General features: G+C 46.6%; 1 protein-coding gene across 3 annotated transcripts in view; it reads left to right on the top strand.

Moving 5' to 3' along the window:
- The window catches only part of slc7a2 (solute carrier family 7 member 2), a 309,829-nt gene that overhangs the window by 235,624 nt on the left and 51,215 nt on the right, over positions 1-22,990 (top strand). For 2 of the 3 annotated variants that reach the window (XM_070869767.1, XM_070869763.1), the window contains exons 9-10: positions 16,915-17,017; positions 18,424-18,638. In XM_070869767.1, coding sequence (XP_070725868.1) covers positions 16,915-17,017; positions 18,424-18,638 — 318 coding nt within the window. Of the gene's footprint in view, positions 1-5,550; positions 5,688-16,914; positions 17,018-18,423; positions 18,639-22,990 lie in introns of all 3 variants that reach the window. The other variant, XM_070869770.1, reaches the window with a different exon arrangement.

The raw sequence follows: 22,990 nt of genomic DNA, 5'->3' as shown, positions 1-22,990 counted from the left end.
AATCTAGGAGAGCAGAAGTGGAAATTTTACTCCATAGCTAACACACTTGTGGGGAGAAATTGGGTCGCGCCTCTGTTGCGGCGTTAATCCTGGCGGACCATACTTTTAGCAGCTTGAAAAAGTTTGTGCTTCCCGCCCAGAAATTTGTTAGATTCAGTCGAAGAGCTGTCAGGGGCAATAAATCAACGAAAGCTTGGTCGGTACATTTTGCAGACCCTTTGCACATGCACAAAACTCCGAATCAGATCCCAGGAAAAGCCAAGTCTTAAAGGCACGGAATAGTAATGCACCCTTTAAAGTTTTCAAAATCACTTGTTTTCAACCTGTATTGTTACGTCTGTCTGCCACTGCAAACTCGGAGGCTCACGCACCGTGCTCTGTGTAAACGTTGCACCGACTGTGACCTCTGAGAGAAGTGCTTCCTCATCTCTTTAAGTAGTTACCAGTTAACGACTGTTTTTCCAGATGTTATTATTTGCGGCCACTCAATGAGGCGCACGCACCAAATTTACTAACCGGGGCACAAGAGTGCGCATTGCACCAGGAATACATCATGATCGGAGTGATTGTCAGCAGCCAGGCGCTAATGGTTTGCGCACCCAGTGAGCATCTAATGAATTTTCCGTCAGGGCGCTAAAAGCTGCGCGCCCAATGGCTAAGTTCTAACACTCGCATTAAGAACGTGAAATAGGCGCAGGAGTAGGCGATTTGGCCCTTCGAGCCTGCTCCGCTATTTAATAAGATCATGGCTGATCTGATCATGGACTCAACTCCACTTCCTTGCTCACTCCCCATAACTCTTTATTCCCTTATCGCTCAAAATTCTGTCTATCTCTGCCTTAAATATATTCAATGACCCAGCCTCCACAGCTCTCTGGGGCAGAGAATTCCAAAGATTTACAACCCTCAGAGAGAAGAAATTCCTCCTCTCAGTTTTAAATGGATGGCCCCTTATTCTGAGACTATGTCCCCTAGTTTTAGTTTCCCCTATGTGGAAATATCCTCTCTGTATCCACCTTGTCGAGCCCCCTCATTATCTTATAAGTTTCAATAAGATCACCTCTCATTCTTCTGAACTCCAATGAGTACAGGCCCAACCTACTCAACCTTTCCTCGTAAGTCAACCCCCTCATCTCCAGAATCAACCTAGTGAACCTTCTCTGAACAGCCTCCAATGCATGTATATCCTTAAATACGGTGACAAAAACTGTCTGCAGTACTCCAGGTGTGGCCTTAACAATACCCTGTACAGTTGTAGCAGGAATTCTCTTTTTATACTCTATCCCCCTTGCAATAAAGACCAACATTTCATTTGCCTTCTTGATTACTTGCTGTACCTGCATACTAACATTTTGTGTTTCATGCACAAGGACCCCCACATCCTTCTATACTGCAGCACTTTGCAATTTTTCTCCATTTAAATTATAATTTGCTTTTCGTTTATTTCTGCCAAAGTGGATAACCTCACATTTTCCCACATTATACTCCATCTGCCAAATTTTTGCCCACTCACTTAGCCTGTCTATATCCCTGTTACAGATTTTTTGGGCCTCCTCACTGGCCTCCTCTGGCCGCTAACTGAGGCTATAGACAACCGAAAATCCAGCCCTTGATGTTTACTAGTTGACAGGATCAGGGTAATTTTTCCCAGGAGACAAAGGTCGCTCAGTATTATAAGGGAGAGTGAGGGCTCTTAGGTTAAATGGTGTTGGTACTTGTGCTACGTGAGATTGGTGACGATCTGTTCATTTAGTGATTGGCCTGAGCATTTCTTTTAACAATGTCAGCTGTAGCTCAGTGGGTAGCACTCTTGCCTCTAAGTTATAAGGTTGTGGATTTGAATCCCACTTCCAGGGACTTGAGCACAAAAATAATCTAGGCTGACACTCCAGTGCAGTGTTGAGGGAGCATGGCACTGTCGGAGGTGCCGTCTTTCGGATGAGATGTTAAACCGAGGCCCTGTCTGCACTTTCAAGTGGATGTAAAAGGTCCCACGGTACTATTTCAAAGAAGAGCAGGGGAGTTATCACAGTGACTATTTGCACTGTGTTTATTTTGCGCCTGCATCCTCTGGGCTCCAACCCCGACACCTCTCGTGCATGCACAGACTCCTCTGAACCGGAACCGGAAGTGATGCCCCGATCTTCCAACGAGTCCGCATTGAGTCTGCTGCTGGTCCAAAGCCTGAAGCTGGATTTGCTTCTAGCTTTTGCATTATTTGGAACATTTTCGCAGCCTTCTGTGGGAGAGAAAATATCGGAGGTAGTGGGAGAGAGAAAGAGGCAGTGGACGCGGGTGATGGGAGAGAGAGAGACATGGGGGCCGGAGAGAGAGACATGGTGGGGGAGGGGCCCATAGAAAGACACGGGGGGTTGGGGGAGAGAGAGAGACACGGGGATGAAAGAGAGACACGTGGGGGAGAGAAACGCATGGTGGGGGGAACAGAGAGAGACGGGGGGGAAAGAGAGGGGAAGCAGGAGAGGGGATTGGAGGGGAGAGAGCGAACTCAGGAAAAATATATCATGTTCTTCCAACCCCCTTTACACCCACACCCGATTTCTCAGAAAGCTTGGTGCGTGTGTGACAAGGGACATCATTGGAGTGGATGAAATCCGGAAGTAACAACACTGTCACTATTCACTTCATATCCAGTAAACTTGTTAATAATCCGTGACCAACACACAATGCCCCATCTATGACAGGGGGGAGGGGGAGGAGTAACATCAGGAACTTGGGCTGGGGGGGGAGCATGAACTTTGGCTGGGGGGAGGGTGGGGGAGGAACCTGGGCTGGAGGAGGCATGAACTTGGGCTGGCGGGGGGATAAACTTGGGCTGGAGGTGTCAGGATCTTCAGCTGGGGGAGGCATGCACTTGGGCTGGGATGGGGTCAGAAACTTGAGAGGCTTTTGCTGCATTGATAGAGTTTTATCCTCTCCAATCAAGTTCAATTGCAACTTCTGGATCTGATGTTGGCTTCTCCAGGTGAACTTCTTCGGTATCCTCTACAGAAGCCAAGACATCATTCGTGTCGCTAGCGAAAGTCTCTCATGAAGCATCATCAACTACTTGTAGATTGAGCTCCTTAATAGCCTCTATCCTCTTCGGGTTCTGAAGTCAGAATAGCTCGAATTACACTTTGCAAAGTCACTCAGAACTTGAGCTGGGCAGTTCCAAATACACATTTTAGAGAAACTTCTAGGTGTGGCTTATCCTCCAGTGGGACCAATCAGTGATAATGGAGAACCAATCGGAGTATTTTTACAGTGCAAATAACTGCATCCAGGAGTTATCCCCGATGTCCTAGCCAATATTTATCCCTCAATCAACATAACAAAAAAACAGATTATCTGGTCATTATCACATTGCTGTTTGTGGGAGCTTGCTTGTGCGGAAATTGGCTGCCGTGTTTCCTACATTACAACAGTGTCTACACTCCAAAAGTACTTCATTGGCTCTAAAGCGCTTTGAGACGTTCGGTGATCATGAAAGGCGCTATATAAATCCAAGTCTTTTAAAATTGTACCTCTACCATGAACAATCTGCGAAATAAAATTCCACGTTTTTAACAGAGTAGCAGTCCTCCGAAGTAATAATTTTTGATGCAAATGAAGTAAGCAGACTGGTTGATGTATCTTTCCACCAGTAACCTGACTGCATTCCAAACAGACCTTGCAACACCTTGGTCCACTCTTTAATCACCCCCTTCCCTTTCCACGGCATCTTCCCATGCAACCGCAGGAGATGCATCACCTGTCCATTTAACTCCTCCCTACCCACCGTCCAGGGCCTCAGACACTCCTTCCAGGTGAAACAGTGATTTAGGGTTAGGGTTGTACTTCTTTCAATTTAATATTCTGCATTCACTGCTTACGATGAGGTCTCCACTACACTGGGGAGACCAAATGCAGATTTGGTGATCACTTTGCCATTCAATCCGCAAGCATAGCCTTGAACTTCCGATTGCTTGTCATGTTAATTCTCCGCCCCACTCGCACTCTGACCGTTCTGTCCTTGGCCTCCTACACAGTTTGAATGAAGCTCTATGGAAGCTCAAAAGACAGCATCTCATCTTTCAATTAGGCATCTTACAGTCTTCCAGACTCAATATTGAGTTCAAAATTATCAGATCATAACCACATTTTTGGACAGCAGTTGTTGGTGATGATTCTGCTATTGCCACTTACACCTCATCTTGACCCATTTTTTTTTCTTTTCTTGTCCCATTGCCATCCACATTTGCCTTGCATGATCATCCCTTTTGTCATTTAATCGCTCCTGCCTTCCACCCTATCACAGACCTTCCCTTTTGTTCTTTTGTCCGCTATTCCCCTTCCTTGCCGCTGTACTTGCTTAAATTTGTTCTAACTTTCCGGTTCTGATGAAGAGTCATCGTCCTGAAACCTTAATTCTATTTCTCTCTCCACAGATGCTGTCTGACCTGCTGAGTATTACCAGCATTTTCTGTTTTGATTTCCCATTTCAAATGCTGCCCATTAGTAGAGTGACAAATTTGGCTATGGTTAGGCTCACAGAGTCGATTGGGTTAGAGGTGCATCATTTAATCAATTTTTCAAAAAATTTACTTTTGTTAAATTCTCGAGTATGTTGCAATGGCCTCATTTTTTAAAAAGGAAAATATATTACTGTTTTAAAATCATCCATGTGATTTGATGACATGAGATAAAGTCCTGTTTCTGTCCTAATTGCTCTCTCAATTGTTGTTCATAACTTGTGCACAATGAACACTGTAACCTAAATATGAAGAAACAATACCTTTATTAAGGATCTGGTCTGGTTTGAAGATAAATATTTACCTTTAAACAGCCTAGTGAGACAGGGGGAGTATAGTTAGTTACCACACTGTCCTTTCACCTCTAAGACCTAGGTTTAAATTCAACCCAGATTGATGGAATGAAAATCAACCGAACCAGCAGCAAAGAGCTAATTTTCTGAATTTATGCTGCATACAAGGAGATTTGGTGGCTAAGAATGCATGTGAGAAATTTGGGTGCGCACCACCCATTAGCTTGCAACCATTTAAAATAATGCGAGGCTCCTCTGGCAGCACACAAATGTTGCAAAGTTATCCCTTAAGTGTACTACCTGTAATGCGTTTGGCTCGTCTCAACCTAGCTCCTAGTAGTTGCAGTCCAACAACACAAAAACTACCAATAGTTCAGTATAAATTGTAATTTATTGATTGAGCCCCAAAAGATAGCTGGTATGGGAGAGAACTAATTTGCATTTTGCACTAGAGGGTGGTCTTCTGAATTAGGGGTTAAACAAAGTTGTTAGGATGGAGTAGAGAAAGTTTTACTCACCAAATTAATCATGGTATGTCAGCTCCTGAAAGTGCTTGATTGTTCCACCCAAAGTGGAAATGTGAACATTAAACATTCAGCAAATCAATGAACAAAAAGACAGTTCATCAAAGGTAAAAGAGTGACCTGACCATTGACTTTGGCAATTCTGCATTTGCTAAATGTATCTATTACAAGTACATAACACTAAATGTGTTTTTATTTGAACTTTGACCTTTTTCTTTTTAGCCTGTTGGGGTCTATGTTCCCTTTACCCAGAATTCTGTTTGCAATGGCACAAGATGGTTTACTGTTCAATTTTCTGGCAAAAGTGAGTAAGAGGCAGACACCAGTTGCTTCAACACTGGCATCAGGGGTCATCGCTGGTAAGCTGATGCAACTTGTCCCTTCCCCCGAAGGGACCTCGTCTGTCGATGAGCATGCCTGGGCTTGATGCACTATTCCCTGAAGCATGTAGAGTCCTGGTGCCTTTATTAATCAGGTGGTGAGGATTGTACTGCAAGTAGGTATGCCAGGTTCTAAGAAGCAACAATTGCAATTCTATAGAATAAATTTATAGTGGCAGACGTTGTAATCTCCTTTGTATTTTAAAAGTGGATTAAAAAAATGAGAATGCTTAAGTTCATAAAATGAAAATACCTTTTGAAATAAAAGGTATCTTTTTTTTAAAGTGTTTAAAAATAACCTAGCATACCTAGCATCTAGTGGCAATTGTTCACGTGGATATTAAACAATGGCGATGAGATTAAAATATGGCCTTTTTATAAACAGACAGAGCAGACATATCAAATCCTCCCGGCCAATGTCAAGTCATATGTTTTCACAGTGACCCAGTTGTGTCTATTCTTAAATGAACTGGTGTTGAGATAAAAGTGTTTTGCAGCTCATTGAATTACTTTTCTACTGATCTCTGCAGATTCTGACAAATGTTATTAATTCTAATAGGCATTAATTCCAGGGATTTGGAGGCGCATGGCTTCATTTGATAATATTTAACTTTTTAATGCCATATCTTGTGATACATGCCTGAGATGGATTATTGGGTTTTTTAATACACATGGGGGCTGATAATGTGGTCCTTTCTGGGATTATTGTCCATCAAGGGATGCTCAGCTTACTTAAATACTTTTCAAATGCTCCCACTGCATGATGTATGGAAATGTCTTACATTCGCAGGGTTGGGATTTCAAGTGCTAGTAGTACATAAATATTTGATGGCCCCTAAACAATAACAACTTGCATTTGTGTAGCATAGAAAAATGATTCCAAGGTGCTTCACGAAAAGGTAATCAGGCAAGAATGTATGCCAAGCCAGAGAAGGAGATATTTGGAAGGGTGACTAAATGCTATTTAAAGAGGTGGTTTTTAAGTAGCATCTTAAAGGAGGAGAATGCGGTGGAGACATTTAGGGAGGGAATTTCAGAATTATGGGGTTTTAATTGCTGATGGCAGAGCCATCAATGGTGTTGCAAAGCAAATGGAGGATGCACAAGATTTGGAGGAAAGCAGAGCTCTTGGAGGGTTCTAGGGCTGGAGAAGGTTACAGAGATGGGAAGGGGTGAGACTGTGGAAGGATTTAAACATGTGAAGAGGAAAATTTTGAATTTGAGGTGCTAAAGGACCGGGAGCCAATGTCGGTCAGGGAGCATAGAGGTGATTGGTGAGTGGGACTTGGAGTGGGACAGGATATAGGCAGCAGAGCTTTGGATACGCTAAAGTTTACAGGCCTAAATCAATTTCTACCCCAATGACATTCTAATTGATCAAAAAATTAGCTTCGTAGGTGAAACAACAGAAGTAAATAGGGCTCTTCGCAAGTACAACTCCAGCCATTTGTTTTAAAATGTGTTCATTTCAATCTCTTACATTTAGGAAGTTCACTGTAGCCATGACAACGCCTTGCTGTGTCTATATGCAAGTGTTTTGGATTTAACACAGCTGACACACGCAAACCTACCTAAGTAAAATAGAACCAAACACCCTGACTAAGCTCCTACCAGTTCTTACAACATATTACAGGTTCCGAGGTCGATCCGGGTTTCGGGTTTTTTCGGACTTCGGAACGTCTTTCTGTCGTTACAAATCCGAAAACACCCGAGCCCAGGTTTGGGTATTCCTGGATTTCAGAATGTCAGAAAGGGGGTGGGTGCTTGCCGAGGAGCTGTACGGGTTGCCGGCCCCGTCGATGAGGTCGTCGGGCGGGGCCAGGCCAACGCCGAGGACCTGATTGAGCGGGACCCCACCGAGGACCTGATCGAGCGGGACCCCACCGAGGACCTGATCGAGCGGGACCCCACCCCGAGAACCTGATCGAGCGGGGCTCCACCGCCGAGGAACTGATCGAGCGGGACTCCACCGCCGAGGAACTGATCGAGCGGGGCTCCACCGCTGAGGACCTGATCGAGCGGGGCTCCACTGCCGAGGAACTGATCGAGTGGGGCTCCACCGCCGAGGAACTGATCGAGCGGGGCTCCACCGCCGAGGAACTGATCGAGCGGGACCCCACCGAGGACCTGATCGAGCGGGGCTCCACCGCCGAGGACCTGATCGAGCGGGGCTCCACCGCCGAGGAACTGATCGAGCGGGGCTCCACCGCCGAGGAACTGATCGAGCGGGGCTCCACCGCCGAGGAACTGATCGAGCGGGGCTCCACCGCCGAGGAACTGATCGAGCGGGGCTCCACCGCCGAGGAACTGATCGAGCGGGGCTCCACCGTCGAGGAACTGATCGAGCGGGGCTCCATCGCCGAAAACCTGATCGAGCGGGGCTCCACCGCCGAGGAACTGATCGAGCGGGGCTCCACTGCCGAGGAACTGATCGAGTGGGGCTCCACCGCCGAAAACCTGATCGAGTGGGGCTCCACCGCCGAGGAACTGATCGAGTGGGGCTCCACTGCCGAGGAACTGATCGAGTGGGGCTCCACTGCCGAGGACCTGATCGAGCGGGGCTCCACCGCCGAGGAACTGATCGAGTGGGACCCCACCCCGAGGAACTGATCGAGTGGGGCTCCACTGCCGAGGAACTGATCGAGTGGGGCTCCACTGCCGAGGAACTGATCGAGTGGGGCTCCACCGCCGAAAACCTGATCGAGTGGGGCTCCACCGCCGAGGAACTGATCGAGTGGGGCTCCACCACCGAGGAACTGATCGAGCGGGACTCCACTGCCGAGGAACTGATCGAGTGGGGCTCCACCGCCGAAAACCTGATCGAGTGGGGCTCCACCGCCGAGGAACTGATCGAGTGGGGCTCCACCGCCGAGGAACTGATCGAGTGGGGCTCCACTGCCAAGGAACTGATCGAGTGGGGCTCCACTGCCGAGGACCTGATCGAGCGGGGCTCCACCGCCGAGGAACTGATCGAGTGGGACCCCACCCCGAGGAACTGATCGAGCGGGACTCCACTGCCGAGGAACTGATCGAGTGGGGCTCCACTGCCGAGGAACTGATCGAGTGGGGCTCCACCGCCGAGGAACTGATCGAGTGGGGCTCCACCGCCGAAAACCTGATCGAGTGGGGCTCCACCGCCGAGGAACTGATCGAGTGGGGCTCCACCACCGAGGAACTGATCGAGCGGGACTCCACTGCCGAGGAACTGATCGAGTGGGGCTCCACCGCCGAAAACCTGATCGAGTGGGGCTCCACCGCCGAGGAACTGATCGAGTGGGGCTCCACCGCCGAGGAACTGATCGAGTGGGGCTCCACCGCCGAGGAACTGATCGAGTGGGGCTCCACTGCCAAGGAACTGATCGAGTGGGGCTCCACTGCCGAGGACCTGATCGAGCGGGGCTCCACCGCCGAGGAACTGATCGAGTGGGACCCCACCCCGAGGAACTGATCGAGCGGGACTCCACTGCCGAGGAACTGATCGAGTGGGGCTCCACCGCCGAGGACCTGATCGAGCGGGGCTCCACCGCCGAGGACCTGATCGAGCGGGACTCCACCGCCGAGGAACTGATCGAGTGGGGCTCCACCACCGAGGAACTGATCGAGTGGGGCTCCACCGCCGAGGAACTGATCGAGCGGGGCTCCACCGCCGAGGAACTGATCGAGCGGGACCCCACCCCGAGGAACTGATCGAGCGGGGCTCCACCGCCGAGGACCTGATCGAGCGGGACTCCGCCGCCGAGGAACTGATCGAGCGGGGCCAGGCCGCCGAGGAACTGATCGAGCGGGGCTCCACCGCCGAGGAACTGATCGAGCGGGGCTCCACCGCCGAGGAACTGATCGAGCGGGGCTCCGCCGCCGAGGAACTGATCGAGCGGGACTCCACCGCCGAGGAACTGATCGAGCGGGGCTCCACCGCCGAGGAACTGATCGAGCGGGACTCCACCGCTGAGGAACTGTTCAGGCCCTGCCACCGAGGAGGAGTTGCTTGTCTGGTCCGAGGTAGGTGGGGTCAGGCAGCCGAGGTAAAGTCGGGCTGAGGCGAGGTCGGACCTGGGCGAAGTCGCTTCGCTGAGGCGGGGGGAGTCCAGATATCGGAACATTTTCCGGTTTCCGGACGACCCCGCCACGGATTGGCCCGGTGTCCGGATTCCAGAACATTCTGGATTCCGGAACTCTGGATTTTGGAGGTCGATCCTGTACGACCAAACAGCACTGACTGCTTATAGTAATCATTCTCTTTTTTTATTTGTAGTTTTTTCGTGCAGTTTTTATGATTTTAATGTAGGAACTACTTGCTGTGGAAGGGAAATAACTGCAACACAGATTCTAAGAACATAAGAAATAGGAGCAGGAGAAGGCCATACGGCCCCTCGAGCCTGCTTCACCATTTAATACAATCATGGCTGATCCGATTATGGACTCAGGTCCACTTCCCTGCCCGCTCTCCTTTATTGTTTATTGTTTAAGAAACTGTCTATTTCGGTCTTAAATTTATTCAATATCCCAGCTTCCATGGCTCTCTGAGGCAGCGAATTCCACAGATCCACAACCCTCTGAGAGAAGAAATTTCTCCTCATCTCTGTTTTAAATGGGCGGCCCCTTATTCTAAGATTATGCCCTCTAGTTCTAGTCTCCCTTATCAGCGGAAACATCCTCTCTGCATCCATCTTGTCAAGCCCCCTCATAATCTTAGACGTTTCGATAAGATCATCTCTCATTCTTCTGAATTCCAATGAGTAGAGGCCCAACCTATTCAACCTTTCCTCATAAGTCAAAGCCCCCTCATCTCTGGAATCAACCTAGTGAACCTTCTCTGAAATGCCTCCAAAGCAATTATATCATTTCGTAAATATGGAAAACAAAACTGCACGCAGTATTCCATATGGGGCCTCACTAATACCCAGTACAACTGTAGCAAGACTTCCCTGCTTTTATACTCTATCCCCTTTGCAATAAAGGCTAAGATTTCATTGGCCTTCCTGATCACGTGCTGTACCTGCATACTAACCACCTGTGTTTCATGCACAAGTATCCCCAGGACCCGCTGTACTGCAGCACTTCGCAATCTTTCTCCATTTAAATAATAACTTGCTCTTTGATTTTTTTTCTGCCAAAGTGCATGACCTCACACTTTCCAACATTATACTCCATCTGCCAAATTTTTTCCCAGTCACTTAGCTGTCTATGTCCTTTTGCAGATTTTGTGTGTCCTCACACATTGCTTTTCCTCCCATCTTTGTATCATTGGCAAATTTGGCTACGTTACACTCAGTCTCTTCCTCCAAGTCGTTAATATAGATTGTAAATAGTTGGGGTCCCAGCACTGATCCCTGCGGCACCCCACTGGTTACTGATTGCCAACCCGAGAATGAACCATTTATCCCTACTCTCTGTTTTCTGTTTATTAACCAATCCTCTGTCCATGCTAATATATTACCCCCAACCCCGTGATCTTTTATCTTGTGAAGTAACCTTTTATGTGGCACCTTGTCAAATGCCTTCTGGAAGTCCAAATACACTACATCCACTGGTTCCCCTTTATCCACCCTGTTCGTTACATCCTCAAAGAATTCTAGCAAATTAGTCAAACATGACTTCCCCTTCATAAATCCATGTTGGCTCTGCCTGACTGAATTTTGCTTTTCCAAATGGCCTGCTACTGCTTCTTTAATAATGGACTCCAACCACAGATGTTAGGCTAACTGCTCTATAGTTTCCTACTTTTTGTCTGCCTCCTTTTTTAAATAGGGGCGTTACATTTGCAGTTTTCCAATCTGCTGGGATCTCCCCAGAATCCAGGGAATTTTGGTAAATTACAACCAATGCATCCACTATCCCTGCCGCTACTTCTCAAGACCCTAGGATGCAAGCCATCAGGTCCAGGTGATTTATCCGTCTTTAGTCCCATTATCTTACTGAGTACCACCTCCTTAGTGATTGTGATTGTGTTAAGTTCTTCCCCTCCTATAGCCCCTGGACTATCCACTGCTGGAATATTATTAGTGTCCTCTACTGTAAAGCCTGATACAAAATATTTGTTCAGAGTTTCTGCCATCTCCATGTTCCCCATTACTAATTCCCCGATCTCGTCCTCCAAGGGACCAACATTTACTCAAGTCACTCTTTTACTTTTTATATATCTGATACGTATACTTATAACTATAATAAATCACACGTGGCCCATGCTGGAGCTGATCACCTTGTGACCTTTAGGTTTAATGTAAGCTCCAAAAGTGAGCACTGCAGGGGGAGCCTGCTTTATATAGGGGGGAAGCACGAGGTGCAGTAATGTGTGCCACCTGGGCTTTCCCCATCTGTTGGCTATTACATCTAATTACATGGTACAGAGCATGGCTGCAAATACATCACAATACCTATAGAAACTCTTGCTATCTGTTTTTATATTTCGTGCTAGTTTAGTTTCATAGTCTATCTTCCCTTAATCATTTTTTTTGGTCATTCTTCGTTGGCTTTTAAACACTACCCAGTCTTTTGTCCTCCCACTAGTTTTGGCCACATTGTATGCCCTTGTTTTTAATTGGATACCGTCCTTTATTTCTTTAGTTAGCCACGGATGGCTATCTTTTCTCTTACGCCCTTTCCTCCTCACTGGAATATATTTTTCTTGAGAGTTGTGAAATACCTCCTTAAATGTTATGTAGATATCACATTGATTAGGAGTTTGTTGAAAAGGAGGAAATATGGCACACTGACGGATTTCAGAGGATTAGGACAACAGACCTTAAACATCTGGTTTAATTTTGTTTTGGTTTTATGTTTTTTCGGAGTCATTCTTCGAAGTGTGAAGTAAATTAGTGAATTAGAGTGTCACAAATTTATTATGGTGATTGGCACAGTTTGCAACAACAACAACTTGCATTTATATAGTGCCTTTAATGTACTAAAACATCACAAAGTGCTTCACAGGAGCATTATAAGTCAAAATTTGACACTGAGCTGCAAAAGAGGATATTAGGGCAGATGACCAAAAGCTTGGTTAAAAAGGTAGCTTTTAAGGAACATCTTAAAGAAGGAAAGCGAGGTAGTGAGGTGGAGACGCTTAAGACCATAAGAAATAGGAGTAGGATTAGTCCATTCGGCCCTTCGAGCCTGCTTCGCTATTCAGTAAGATCATAGTGCGGGAAGGTGGAATTGAAGATCAACTATCAAAAATCTAGCGATCTCTGTCTTGAATATACTCAATGAATGAGCATCCACAGCTCTCTGGGGTAGAGAATTTGAAAGATTCACCATTGAGTGAAGAAATTTCTCCTCATCTCAGTTCTAAATGGCCGACCCCTTATTCTGAGTCTGTGACCCCTGGTTCTAGACACCCAGCCAATGGGAAACATCCTCGCAGCATCCACCCTGTCAAGGCCCTAAAGAATGATACAGCTTTTAATTAGATCACCTCTCATTCTTCTAAAATCTGGGGAATATAGGCTTAGTTTAATCAATTTGTCCTCATAGGACAATCCCCTCAACCTTCATTGTAATTCCTCTAGGCAAGTATATCCTTCCTTAGATAAGGAAACCAAAATTGTACACAGTACTCCAGGTGTAGTCACACCAAAGCCCTATATAATTGCTGCAAAACTTCCTTACTCCTATACTTCAACCCCCTTGCAATAAAGGCTCACATACCATTTCTTTCCTAATTACTTGCTGTACCTGCATGTTAACTTTCTGTGATTCGTGTACAAGGACACCCAGGTCCTTCCTCTCAACATTTAAAAAATATTTTGCTTTTCTATTTTCCTACCAAAGTGGATAATTTCACACTTCTCCACATTATATTCAATCCGCCATGTCCTTGCCATCACTTAACCTGTCTGTATCCCTTTGCAGCCTCTTTGCATCCTCCTCACATCTTACTTTCCCATCTAACTTTGTATCATGAGCAAACTTGGATACATCACACTTGGTCTCCTCATCTAAGTCATTAATATAGATTGTAAATAGCCGAGGCCCAAGCACCGATCCTTGCGGTACTCTACTAGTTACAGCTTGCCAAACCAAAGATGACCTGTTTAGTCCTACTCTCTGTTTTCTGTCCGTTAACCAATCCTTTATCCATGCTAATATTACCCCCAATCCCATGAGCCTTAATTTTGTGTAATAACCACTTGTGTGGCAACTTATTGAATGCTTCCAAATACACTACATCTGCTGGTACTCTCTATTTTATCCTTCTAATTACTATTAATGTTCTCTTTTAGCTGCACAGCTGTGCAGCAGTTCCAGGCATCCCGTTCAGCTGGCTTGCTAGCTCCTCAATGCAAAAAACGAGCATATCCAGTATTTTAAATGGTCTGTGCGGTCCCTTAAAGGCATTATGCATGTAGAATAGATAGATAGATAAGGATGGAACCAGGCAAGTACAGAAGTACAGAAAAATGGAACCAGGCTAGGTGGAGAGGTGTTGGAGGAGGATGCTGTAGTTAACAATGTCAAAGGCTGCAGACAGGTCGAGAAGGACAAGGAGGGATAGTTTACCTTTGTCACAGTCACATAGGATGTCATTTGTGACTTTGATAAGAGCTGTTTCAGTATTATGGCAGGGGCGGAAGTCAGATTGGAGGGATTCAGATACTGAGGGGTCAAAATTCGGTACCACAGTTTTTGAGGCTGTGTCACTGCCTGACTGCTGATTTTACCACCAGGCGTTAGGTGCAGGCTCAAACTGCCAAATTAAGTTTTTAAGCTCAAAGATAAGAGAGCAGTGCTAAAAAGTGACGTTGCACACTCATCCTCGGGCAGGAGCTCAGGAGGCCCACTGAATTTCACAACGGGAGGCTGCCGCCGTGCTAGCTGAAAAACAGGAAGAAAGGGGAAGTAAGAAAGAAAACCTCAAACTTCTCCGACCGACACACACACTTCCCCATTGTTGCAACTAATGAAAAGTAGATGAAATAAATAAAGAAAAAAACTTACTTGATCTCTGGGTGAATATACCCAAGCACCACGATGTTCCCTTCACTTTTCCCAGGCAATATGGATGCCTTGCCGTCAAGCGTCCGTACAAACCAAATATTGTGGGAGCAGTGCCAAGGGGACGTTGAACTCTGAATGACGTCACCACGTGGGTGGCATTAGTGCAGCGTTGCCTCTTGGCACCTCGACCAAAGAATTTACCAAATTTCTCCCGCGTCATGGACGTTGCTTAACACCGACACTAGGCATTTGCCGCCCATTAGTCGCCTAGCACCAGTGCTAATGGGCAGCGTTAGAAAGAGAATTTAGACCCCTGAGTTCCGGGAAATATGGGCATTGTTTTGGGAGATAACAACACATTCAAGGACTTTGGAGAGGAAAAGGAGGTTGGAGATGGGGCAGTAGTTTGCAAGGACGGAGAGGTCAAGGATTGTTTTTTGAGGAGAGAGGTGATGACAGCAGATTTGAAGGAGAGGTGGCCAGTATCTGAGGAGAGTTAACAATATCAGCTAACAAGGGAGCCAGGAAGGGAAGTTGGGTGGTCAGCATTTTAGTGAGTTTAGGGCCGAGGGAGTAGGAAGTGGGTTTTGTATTTGCTATTTTAATTATGTGGTAGGAAAGCACTGCCTTATTGTGTTACATGATCACAATAGCAATGTAAATTAGAAATTTGTAGGAAACCTATGAATTAGAAATGTCTTATTTCCCCATTTGTTCAAAATTTTATCTGAATATCAAGCAGTCTAAGCTGTTCTCGTGGCAGAAGACTAGCTTCATTTACAATCCACTGCATATTTTTTTTCTTGGAATTCTCCATCTGGCTGGGACCCATAATCCAGATTTTAATCTCCATCACTGTTTCAGGTTTACCTGTGAATAAAGGCCACGCTAGAAAATTTAAGCATGATTGGGGATTTTTCCTTTAAGTTTAAGGGGGAGATATTTGGTTGGATAGCGCCCGACGCCAGAGGTGCTAAAGTGTTTGCAGCCGCAAGCGTTGACATTTGCGCTGCTCGGCAAATTCATTGTGCCGGTACTGGCAGCGCTGAGAGGTGTTCTTATGTATTGCCCTGGAGCGTCGCGCCGGTGTGCAACGCCCTGCTAGCGACACAGATGCAAAATTTGGTTCGCACGGCACCCGTAGTGACCCCGTCAGAGAAAGCTGGCGTGCAGAGCTGTCCCGGGTGCTTGGAAGGAATGACTGCATGAGGTAAGTATGATTTGATTTTTTTTGTGATTTAACTTTATTTGGGGTGAGTAATGTACAGGGAATGTTTTTTTGTGTTTTTTGTTCCTATGTTTTTTTGCAGGAAGGCCTCTGTTAGGTCGCTACGAAGCCAGTTCGTTAGCACGGGATCTTCAGTTGCGCACCCGGCCTAGCGCTGTAAGAGAAGTGTGGAACGCTTCCCTTAACGCTCCACTCCACTCTCAGGCCGTATTTTGCTGTACCCATTGCTAAAACATTTCCGGCACTAAATTTAGCGGCTTCCTGACATTGGCGCCTTAGGAACCCTCCAACCAAATTTCTAGCCCTAAATGTGTCTTAATGTTTGAAACTCAGTTATTACCTGGGGCATTGGTTACCTCTAAACACTAGCAAGTCATTCATTCTATCTTGCCTATCAATTTTAGCACGAGCAATAACACTTCTACATTTATTAATTTAACCTTTTGTTAATTAACCTATTGGACATTTTAACTCATTGTGATATACTTTCATTAGATCAAAGATACAGTCTTATCAACATGACAGTAGTATAGTTAAACACATATTGTGTGCTATAATTGAAGCTTCACTAATTGCATGCAACAGGCTGTAATAATTAGCATGATTTAAACATTTAAGAAACACACTACAGAATTAAATCATTACTGTGTATTCTCACGTGTGTAATTAACTCTTTAAAGAAGAATCTTTGAACAAACTTATTGACACTGTAACCTCCACTTGCACTTTGAAAAGATTTCTAAAATTGCACGGCAGTTGTGCAAGTCAGGCTAAAATGATTATACAACTTAAATTTACTGAAGAGCACTTAACAATTTTGCATGATATTCGTCTATTTGTTCTTTTAGCAGAGGCGTTAACTCATTTAAAATGAAAGGATTGGCGCCTGCGTTAAAACAGTGGACAGGAATGTTTCCTGAATATGTTAACCAATCATCCATTAATACCAGCAACAGTCATTTCAAGACTTGTATGTATTTTCCCACACAACTTGCAAACTTTTGTTTTAACACCACTGATCACATCCTGATGATTTTTTGGCAGCTGTCATGGCATTTCTCTTTGACCTTAAAGCCTTGGTGGATATGATGTCTATTGGGACACTCCTGGCATACACTCTGGTAGCAGCATGTGTACTCCTCCTCAGGTAGGTATTTATGCCCTATGTGCAATATGTTACGTTCAATAGACAGCACTCCTGTTTTTCACCACTGTGATCGGAGGAAGTTTCAGGAATAATACACATGTCACAGTAATTCATTTTCAGTTTATGCAAATACTGTATTATATGAGCAAGTTCCCCGCTTGGCAGAAAATACTTCTTGTTTGCTGGTCTAATTGGCCTTAAATGTAATCATCCATTCACAGGTCCCACAATGCTCTGGCTATCCATAACTCCTCCCCCACTCACTTACCAAATTAGATGGTTGGAGCAGGAAGGCAGAGGAAGTAAAGTAAGTAAAACACTTTGGGGTCGAAATGGCAGTGACACCGGCTGAGTACTGATTTTAACGGCAGGCGGCAGGTGCCACCTCAAACTGCAAAATTCAGTTTTGTCGCCCAAAGATGAGAGGGCAGTGCTAAAAGTCGCGTTGCACACTCATCCTCGGGTGCCAATGGAGCCACATCTTAGGAGGCCCTAATGAATTTCCTGATGGTAGGCTGCCAGCTTGCGAGATGAAAAACAAAAGTTTCTGACAATTTCCCTCACCCACACTTTTCCACTGGTCCCATTAATACATAAACACACAAAAAAAAATAAGCATAGCCACTTACCTTGATCCCTGGGATCCCCGATGTCCCGCCAGCTTTCCCAGGCTTTACGAACGCCTGCCGGTAAGGCCACGGTACTTACCTAATTTTGCAGCCATGGCGGTAAGGGATCATTGCACGCTCAATGACATCACCACGTGGGTGGCGGCAGAGCACGCAGCGGTACCTCTTGGCGCCACCCCCATTGCCTAACTAAATTTAACGTGAGCCGAGGAACCCAGTTGCCGCCAATGGTAAGCACTTAGCCGCACCTCCTGCGGTAACCGGTGGCGATAGAAACTGAATTTCGAATCCTTAAAACTTAAGCATAGGTAAAATTTGCTTGAATACGTGGAATAGATAGAAAAGAATAAGTTCAGCATAACTAAAAAATAGTCTAGGCACAATGTGAAGAATGGTAATTTTACTGAGGTACCAGAGGGCCTCTGATTCGTGTGGAACTGTACCCAGTATGGATCCACTACCTTTTGAAAAGGAGGGGAGGGAGGAGTTAAAACTGGTTCAGTTGAGGAAGAAAGGTTCCCTTCCACTAGTTTTCCTGTTGGGTGATCATGAAATGTCTTTGATGAAATCCTTAGAGATGCCTGTGGTGTGGTCAGTTTTGCTGACCTGGCTGTAGATGGTACTTACTGAAATTAACAATCAGAAGTAGTACTATAAAAAGCATACTATCAAACTTGTGTTTGTACATTGGGTTTGCAAAATTAGGAACATGTACTTTTATTGCTTTTAAATGAGCTTAATTTGTTTCTAAATTATATTTTGTTTTGAACTTGTTAGGTATCAGCCAGATTCAGTCTATACACAACAAAAATGTTCTTCCGAAAGAGAGAACCTCACACCCGAGGAAGATGGTGAATTAGATGGAAATGTATCTGACTCCCAAATGACCATGCTCAAAGATCAAGATTTCAGCTGTTCATCATTACTGAATCCCTCCATGATCCCAACAGAACAAACGTCAACTGTAGTATATGGTTGTGTTGGGCTTATAGGTAAACATTGAAAAAAAAATTTATTATGAACAGTCATGTTATTTCTGTACTGTGGAGTCCAGGAAACATAACACTAATTTTCTGTCACTGTTTTGTTAAAATGACGGAGAATTTAAGTCATTTAGGACCAAAGCGAGCTTAAAAATCCTTTGGAATTCTTGAAATCGAAGGACTTGGAAGTTTCACACTCGGGCTGGGTGCAATTGCTGATGTTCCACTGGAATTCCACCTTGTAGAGAGGAATCTGGGAAATTGTGGTGAGGGAGCAGGATGTATCTTTAGCCCCTCACTCCCCCCTCAGTCCACCCCCCTCCCATGTTGAGGGGTTGGTTGTGGAGGGGGGGGTTCCTGTGCTTCCTTAACAATATTCCACTCCGTACCCTACCTGATGGCTCAACAGAATTCATGTCTGCTGAGAGTTAGCACACATTCCATTCTGGGCCTTAGAAAAGCCTCAAAATGTTTCAGGGAAAGTTCATCGATCCCAGAGAGACAAAGGTACCTCTGGAGGACTACCCCTGTGTACCTTTGGGGAAAGAAGAAACATTCACCAAATATCTGCAATTTTCCGATAAAGGCCAATATCCTAACCTTCTCTACGTGGGGCGGAGTCCCAGCAGAACTGGGTTCCACCCCATTGTCCAGACCCTTCCAGCAATTAACTAAAGACGTGCCCAGGCCTAGGGTGGAATTTTGGGCTCTATGGGCTGGATTTGCAGCTTTCCCGATTTCGGGGTGCTAATCGCAGCGGGCCGGTCCCAATACCGCCTGAAAAGATTGCGCCTTCGACTGGAAATTTTGGCAAAACATAAGGATCCATGATCGGGGGTGTTAAATCAGGCATTACACAGCAGACTTTGTGCGTTGGAGCTGAAAATCGCGGCGTTAAAAGAGGTGGCCATTTTGCGCATGTGCTGTCGCATTTTTGTTTTCTCCGGCACAGACGTTAATTCAGGGCGCTGCAGCTTCCTCTGCACATGCCCGACTTCTGGCACTTCTGCAGAGATGGAGCAGCAGGAGGCCAGACAGCGTGCCAGACATTTTTCAATGGAGGCTGTTGAGACCTTGGTCCATGCAGTGGAGAGGAGGTGGACATCACTCCATCTAGTTGGGGGAGGGAGACCGCTGCCAACTATTTTCAAATGATTACAGCGCGTGAAATTGCCCAGGAGATGTCTGCGGCAGACACCATAACCAGAACTGGCACCCAATGCCGCATAAAGTTCAACTACTTTACCAGCGTCGCCAGGGTGAGTACCCTTCACATTTATGTATGCCTGCTATCCTTCCAACATGAATGTCACACACTATGTGAAGTCTTTCATGTATCGACCCATTCTCAAAGTCTTGCAGCCTGTGGTGTGGATTTCACAATGCATCAGAAAGCTGAAGGCTGACTTCTCCAGCCATTGCAATTTAATTAAGGATGCACATATTCTCTTGTTCCCTAATCATTGTGAACCTTCCTCACAATACACTCTCACTGCTGAAATGGGTTTCATAAAGACCACCTGCAGCCCCTATGTTACCTCCCTCTCACCTCCTAACAATCGCTCACAAAACTCATGCAACATCCACACAGATTGAAGTGAAGACATTTGCATATCTACACAGTCTCAGCTATTGAACTCTGGCAGGCATATGTAGCGCAACAGGAGATGTACCCTTTCTGCACCCTTCCTATTTTTCTCATTGCAGGTAAAGCTGTCACACAACAGGCGTGAGCAGTGCCAGACAGGCGAGGGTCCACCTCAGAGCCTGGACTTAACAGGTGTGGAGGAACAGGTGTCCGCCCTCATTGGATCATCAGCTTGGACAGTTGCCAGGACAGTTTGGGTAATGAGGGTATGTAAATGGATTGCGCGACTGATATGACTTCATTGAGATGTATAATGAAGTGGCATGGGGCCTTCACAATGCCAGCTTCCTGCTATCACCCTGCCCCCTCCCCTGCTGCTAACCACATGTCTGTTGTTTTCTGCTTGCAGAAGAACAGCCACAATCCAGACAGGAATCCAGGGAGCCATCGACTTCTGGCCATGGGGGAGATGATGAGGTGTGTGAGGAGACTGCAATGCCTGAGCCACAGAGCCCACCAGTTGGCCTGTTGCAACAAAGCACATCTGGGGACGAGCCCAATTTTCCTGGGTTTGAGTCGTCGGAGGCTCTTGGTCCCAGTCATTGACAGCAATGCGCAGTGAGAGGGGTATCGCGCAGGCCAGCTCTCTGGAGAGTGAGTCGGCAAAGTAGGTCTGCTCAACAACAGGCAAACATGGCACTGGACTTGGTGGAAATGTCCAGGGAAAACACAGGCATGCACCGTGAGCTCATGGGTGGATTGGGTCAGATCCCAGAGAGCATCGACAAACTTTCTGCGACTGTTGCGGAGGCAGCATCGTGCATTAACGGTGCAACTCAGGACTCCAGCGAGGCCATCATTGCCCACTCACAGAGGCAGGTGGCCTCCAGCAGCGACAGTGGCGTTCCAGAGTGTGTGGCGCATGCCCTTGATCATGTTGCAGCATTGATTGAATCGCAGGCACAAGTTACACTGCAGCTTTGTGATGTGATGCACTTGATGACTGGTGCCATCCTCTCTGTGTTCTGCACTGTCCAACGGGGAAGGGATGGTGCTGAAGCAGGCCAGCAAGTTGTGGAGACACATTGTGCTCCACATGTTGAGGCCCAGCTCCATTGGAATGCCAGAGGCTCCCAGGAAATGGAAAGTGCTGTCCTTCCTCAGGATGACAGCATTCCGGCTCCCACCACTGACTCTCCAACCATGCACCCTACACGGTACACACCCCAGCCACCAGTGACTGCTTCTGCCGATGATGAGGTGCAGCAGTCCACAGCCGGGCCTTCTAGGCTCAGAGCTGGTCCAGGGCATCCTCATAAACTGTCTGCACCTTCTGCCCCCCTAACGCAACAGTCCTCAAGCAGCCTTACTGTAGGCACTGAGACCTCATTGAGGAGGAGCAGCAGGCATGGGAGGGGGATGAAGGGAAGAAGGAGAAATCTCAGGCCAAGTCCCATTAAGTGGGCCTTCTGCAGATGCCTTGATATTTTATCAGAACGCCTATGAATAGTTGTTTTTTAATAATGCACTTGTTAACTAACTTACAGCAGAACGCTGTTTATGGTATCATTTGGTTGGGATGGTTTATTGTATCGTTCGGTTATGATGGTTTATTGTGTTGTTTGGTTTTGTTAGGGGTGCACTTGTTTGTAACTTTATTTGATAAACATGTCATTTTGACCTTTTGCCGTTGGTGTCGTTTGTATCATTCAAAAGCTCAGTGCAGATATGCCTGTATGGTGGCACTTAGCGCATGGCCAGTATTAGATGCATCTCTCAGTGTTCTCCATTCAATCAAACTGGTCCATTATGAGCTGCCGATGTGTGGCTCTTGCTTGGTAGTATCTGGATACTGCCTCCCCCATGGATGGGGTGGCTTGCAATCGGGGCCTCACCAGGCTCCTCTTCGTTGTCCTCCTCCTCCTGAGGTGGGCCTGCAATCCCCACTGACAATGCGTGGCCCCTCATGATGGCCAAGTTGTGTAGCATGTAGCACACCACAATGAATTTGGAGACCTGTTGAGGGAAATATTGAAGGCTGCCTCCAGAGCAGTCCAGGCATCGGAAGCGCTGCTTGAGCACCCCAATTGTCTGTTCGATGATGTTGCGGGTGGCTGCATGGCTCTCATTGTAGTGCTGCTTGACTTCTGTGGTGGGGTTGCAGAGGGGGGTCATTAGCTAGGTGGCTAGGCCGTATCCTTTGTCCTTGATCAACCAGCCCTGCCCTTCCATTTGGCGCATTTGTGAGACACTGCTCTCACTCAAGATGAAAGCATCATGTGCGCTCCCTGGATAACGGGCAATCACTGCAAGGATGCGCTGCATGTGGTCACACACCAGCTGGACGTTTAGGGAGTGGTATCCCTTTCAGCTTCTGAATACTCTGCATGGTCCAATGGTGCTCGCAAGGCCACGTGTGTACAGTCAATGGCTCCTTGAACCTTCGGGAAACCTGCAACTCTACCAAAACCACATGCCCTCTCATTCTGGCTGTCCCTGCTCATTGGGAACTTTATGAAGCTTTATGGCATACAGAGCCTTTGTGACTTGGTGAATGCAATGATGTGCAATGATTGAGAGATGCTGCATATGTCCTCTGCTGCTGCCTAGAAGGAGCTGGAGTCATAGAAGGACAACGCCACAGTCACCTTCACTGTGACAGGCAGCACAGTCATTTTGGCTCTGGAAGACTGTAGGTCTGCCTGTAGGAGATGGCATATCTGTCAGCACTTCCTTTCGGAATCGCAACCTTCTCACACACTGCTCCTCAGAG

Source organism: Pristiophorus japonicus, chromosome 2, assembly GCF_044704955.1.
Source record: "Pristiophorus japonicus isolate sPriJap1 chromosome 2, sPriJap1.hap1, whole genome shotgun sequence".
Taxonomy (NCBI): Eukaryota; Metazoa; Chordata; class Chondrichthyes; family Pristiophoridae; genus Pristiophorus; species Pristiophorus japonicus.
The sequence above is the reverse complement of the archived record's forward strand: the minus strand, read 5'-3'. Positions and strand labels throughout refer to the sequence as shown.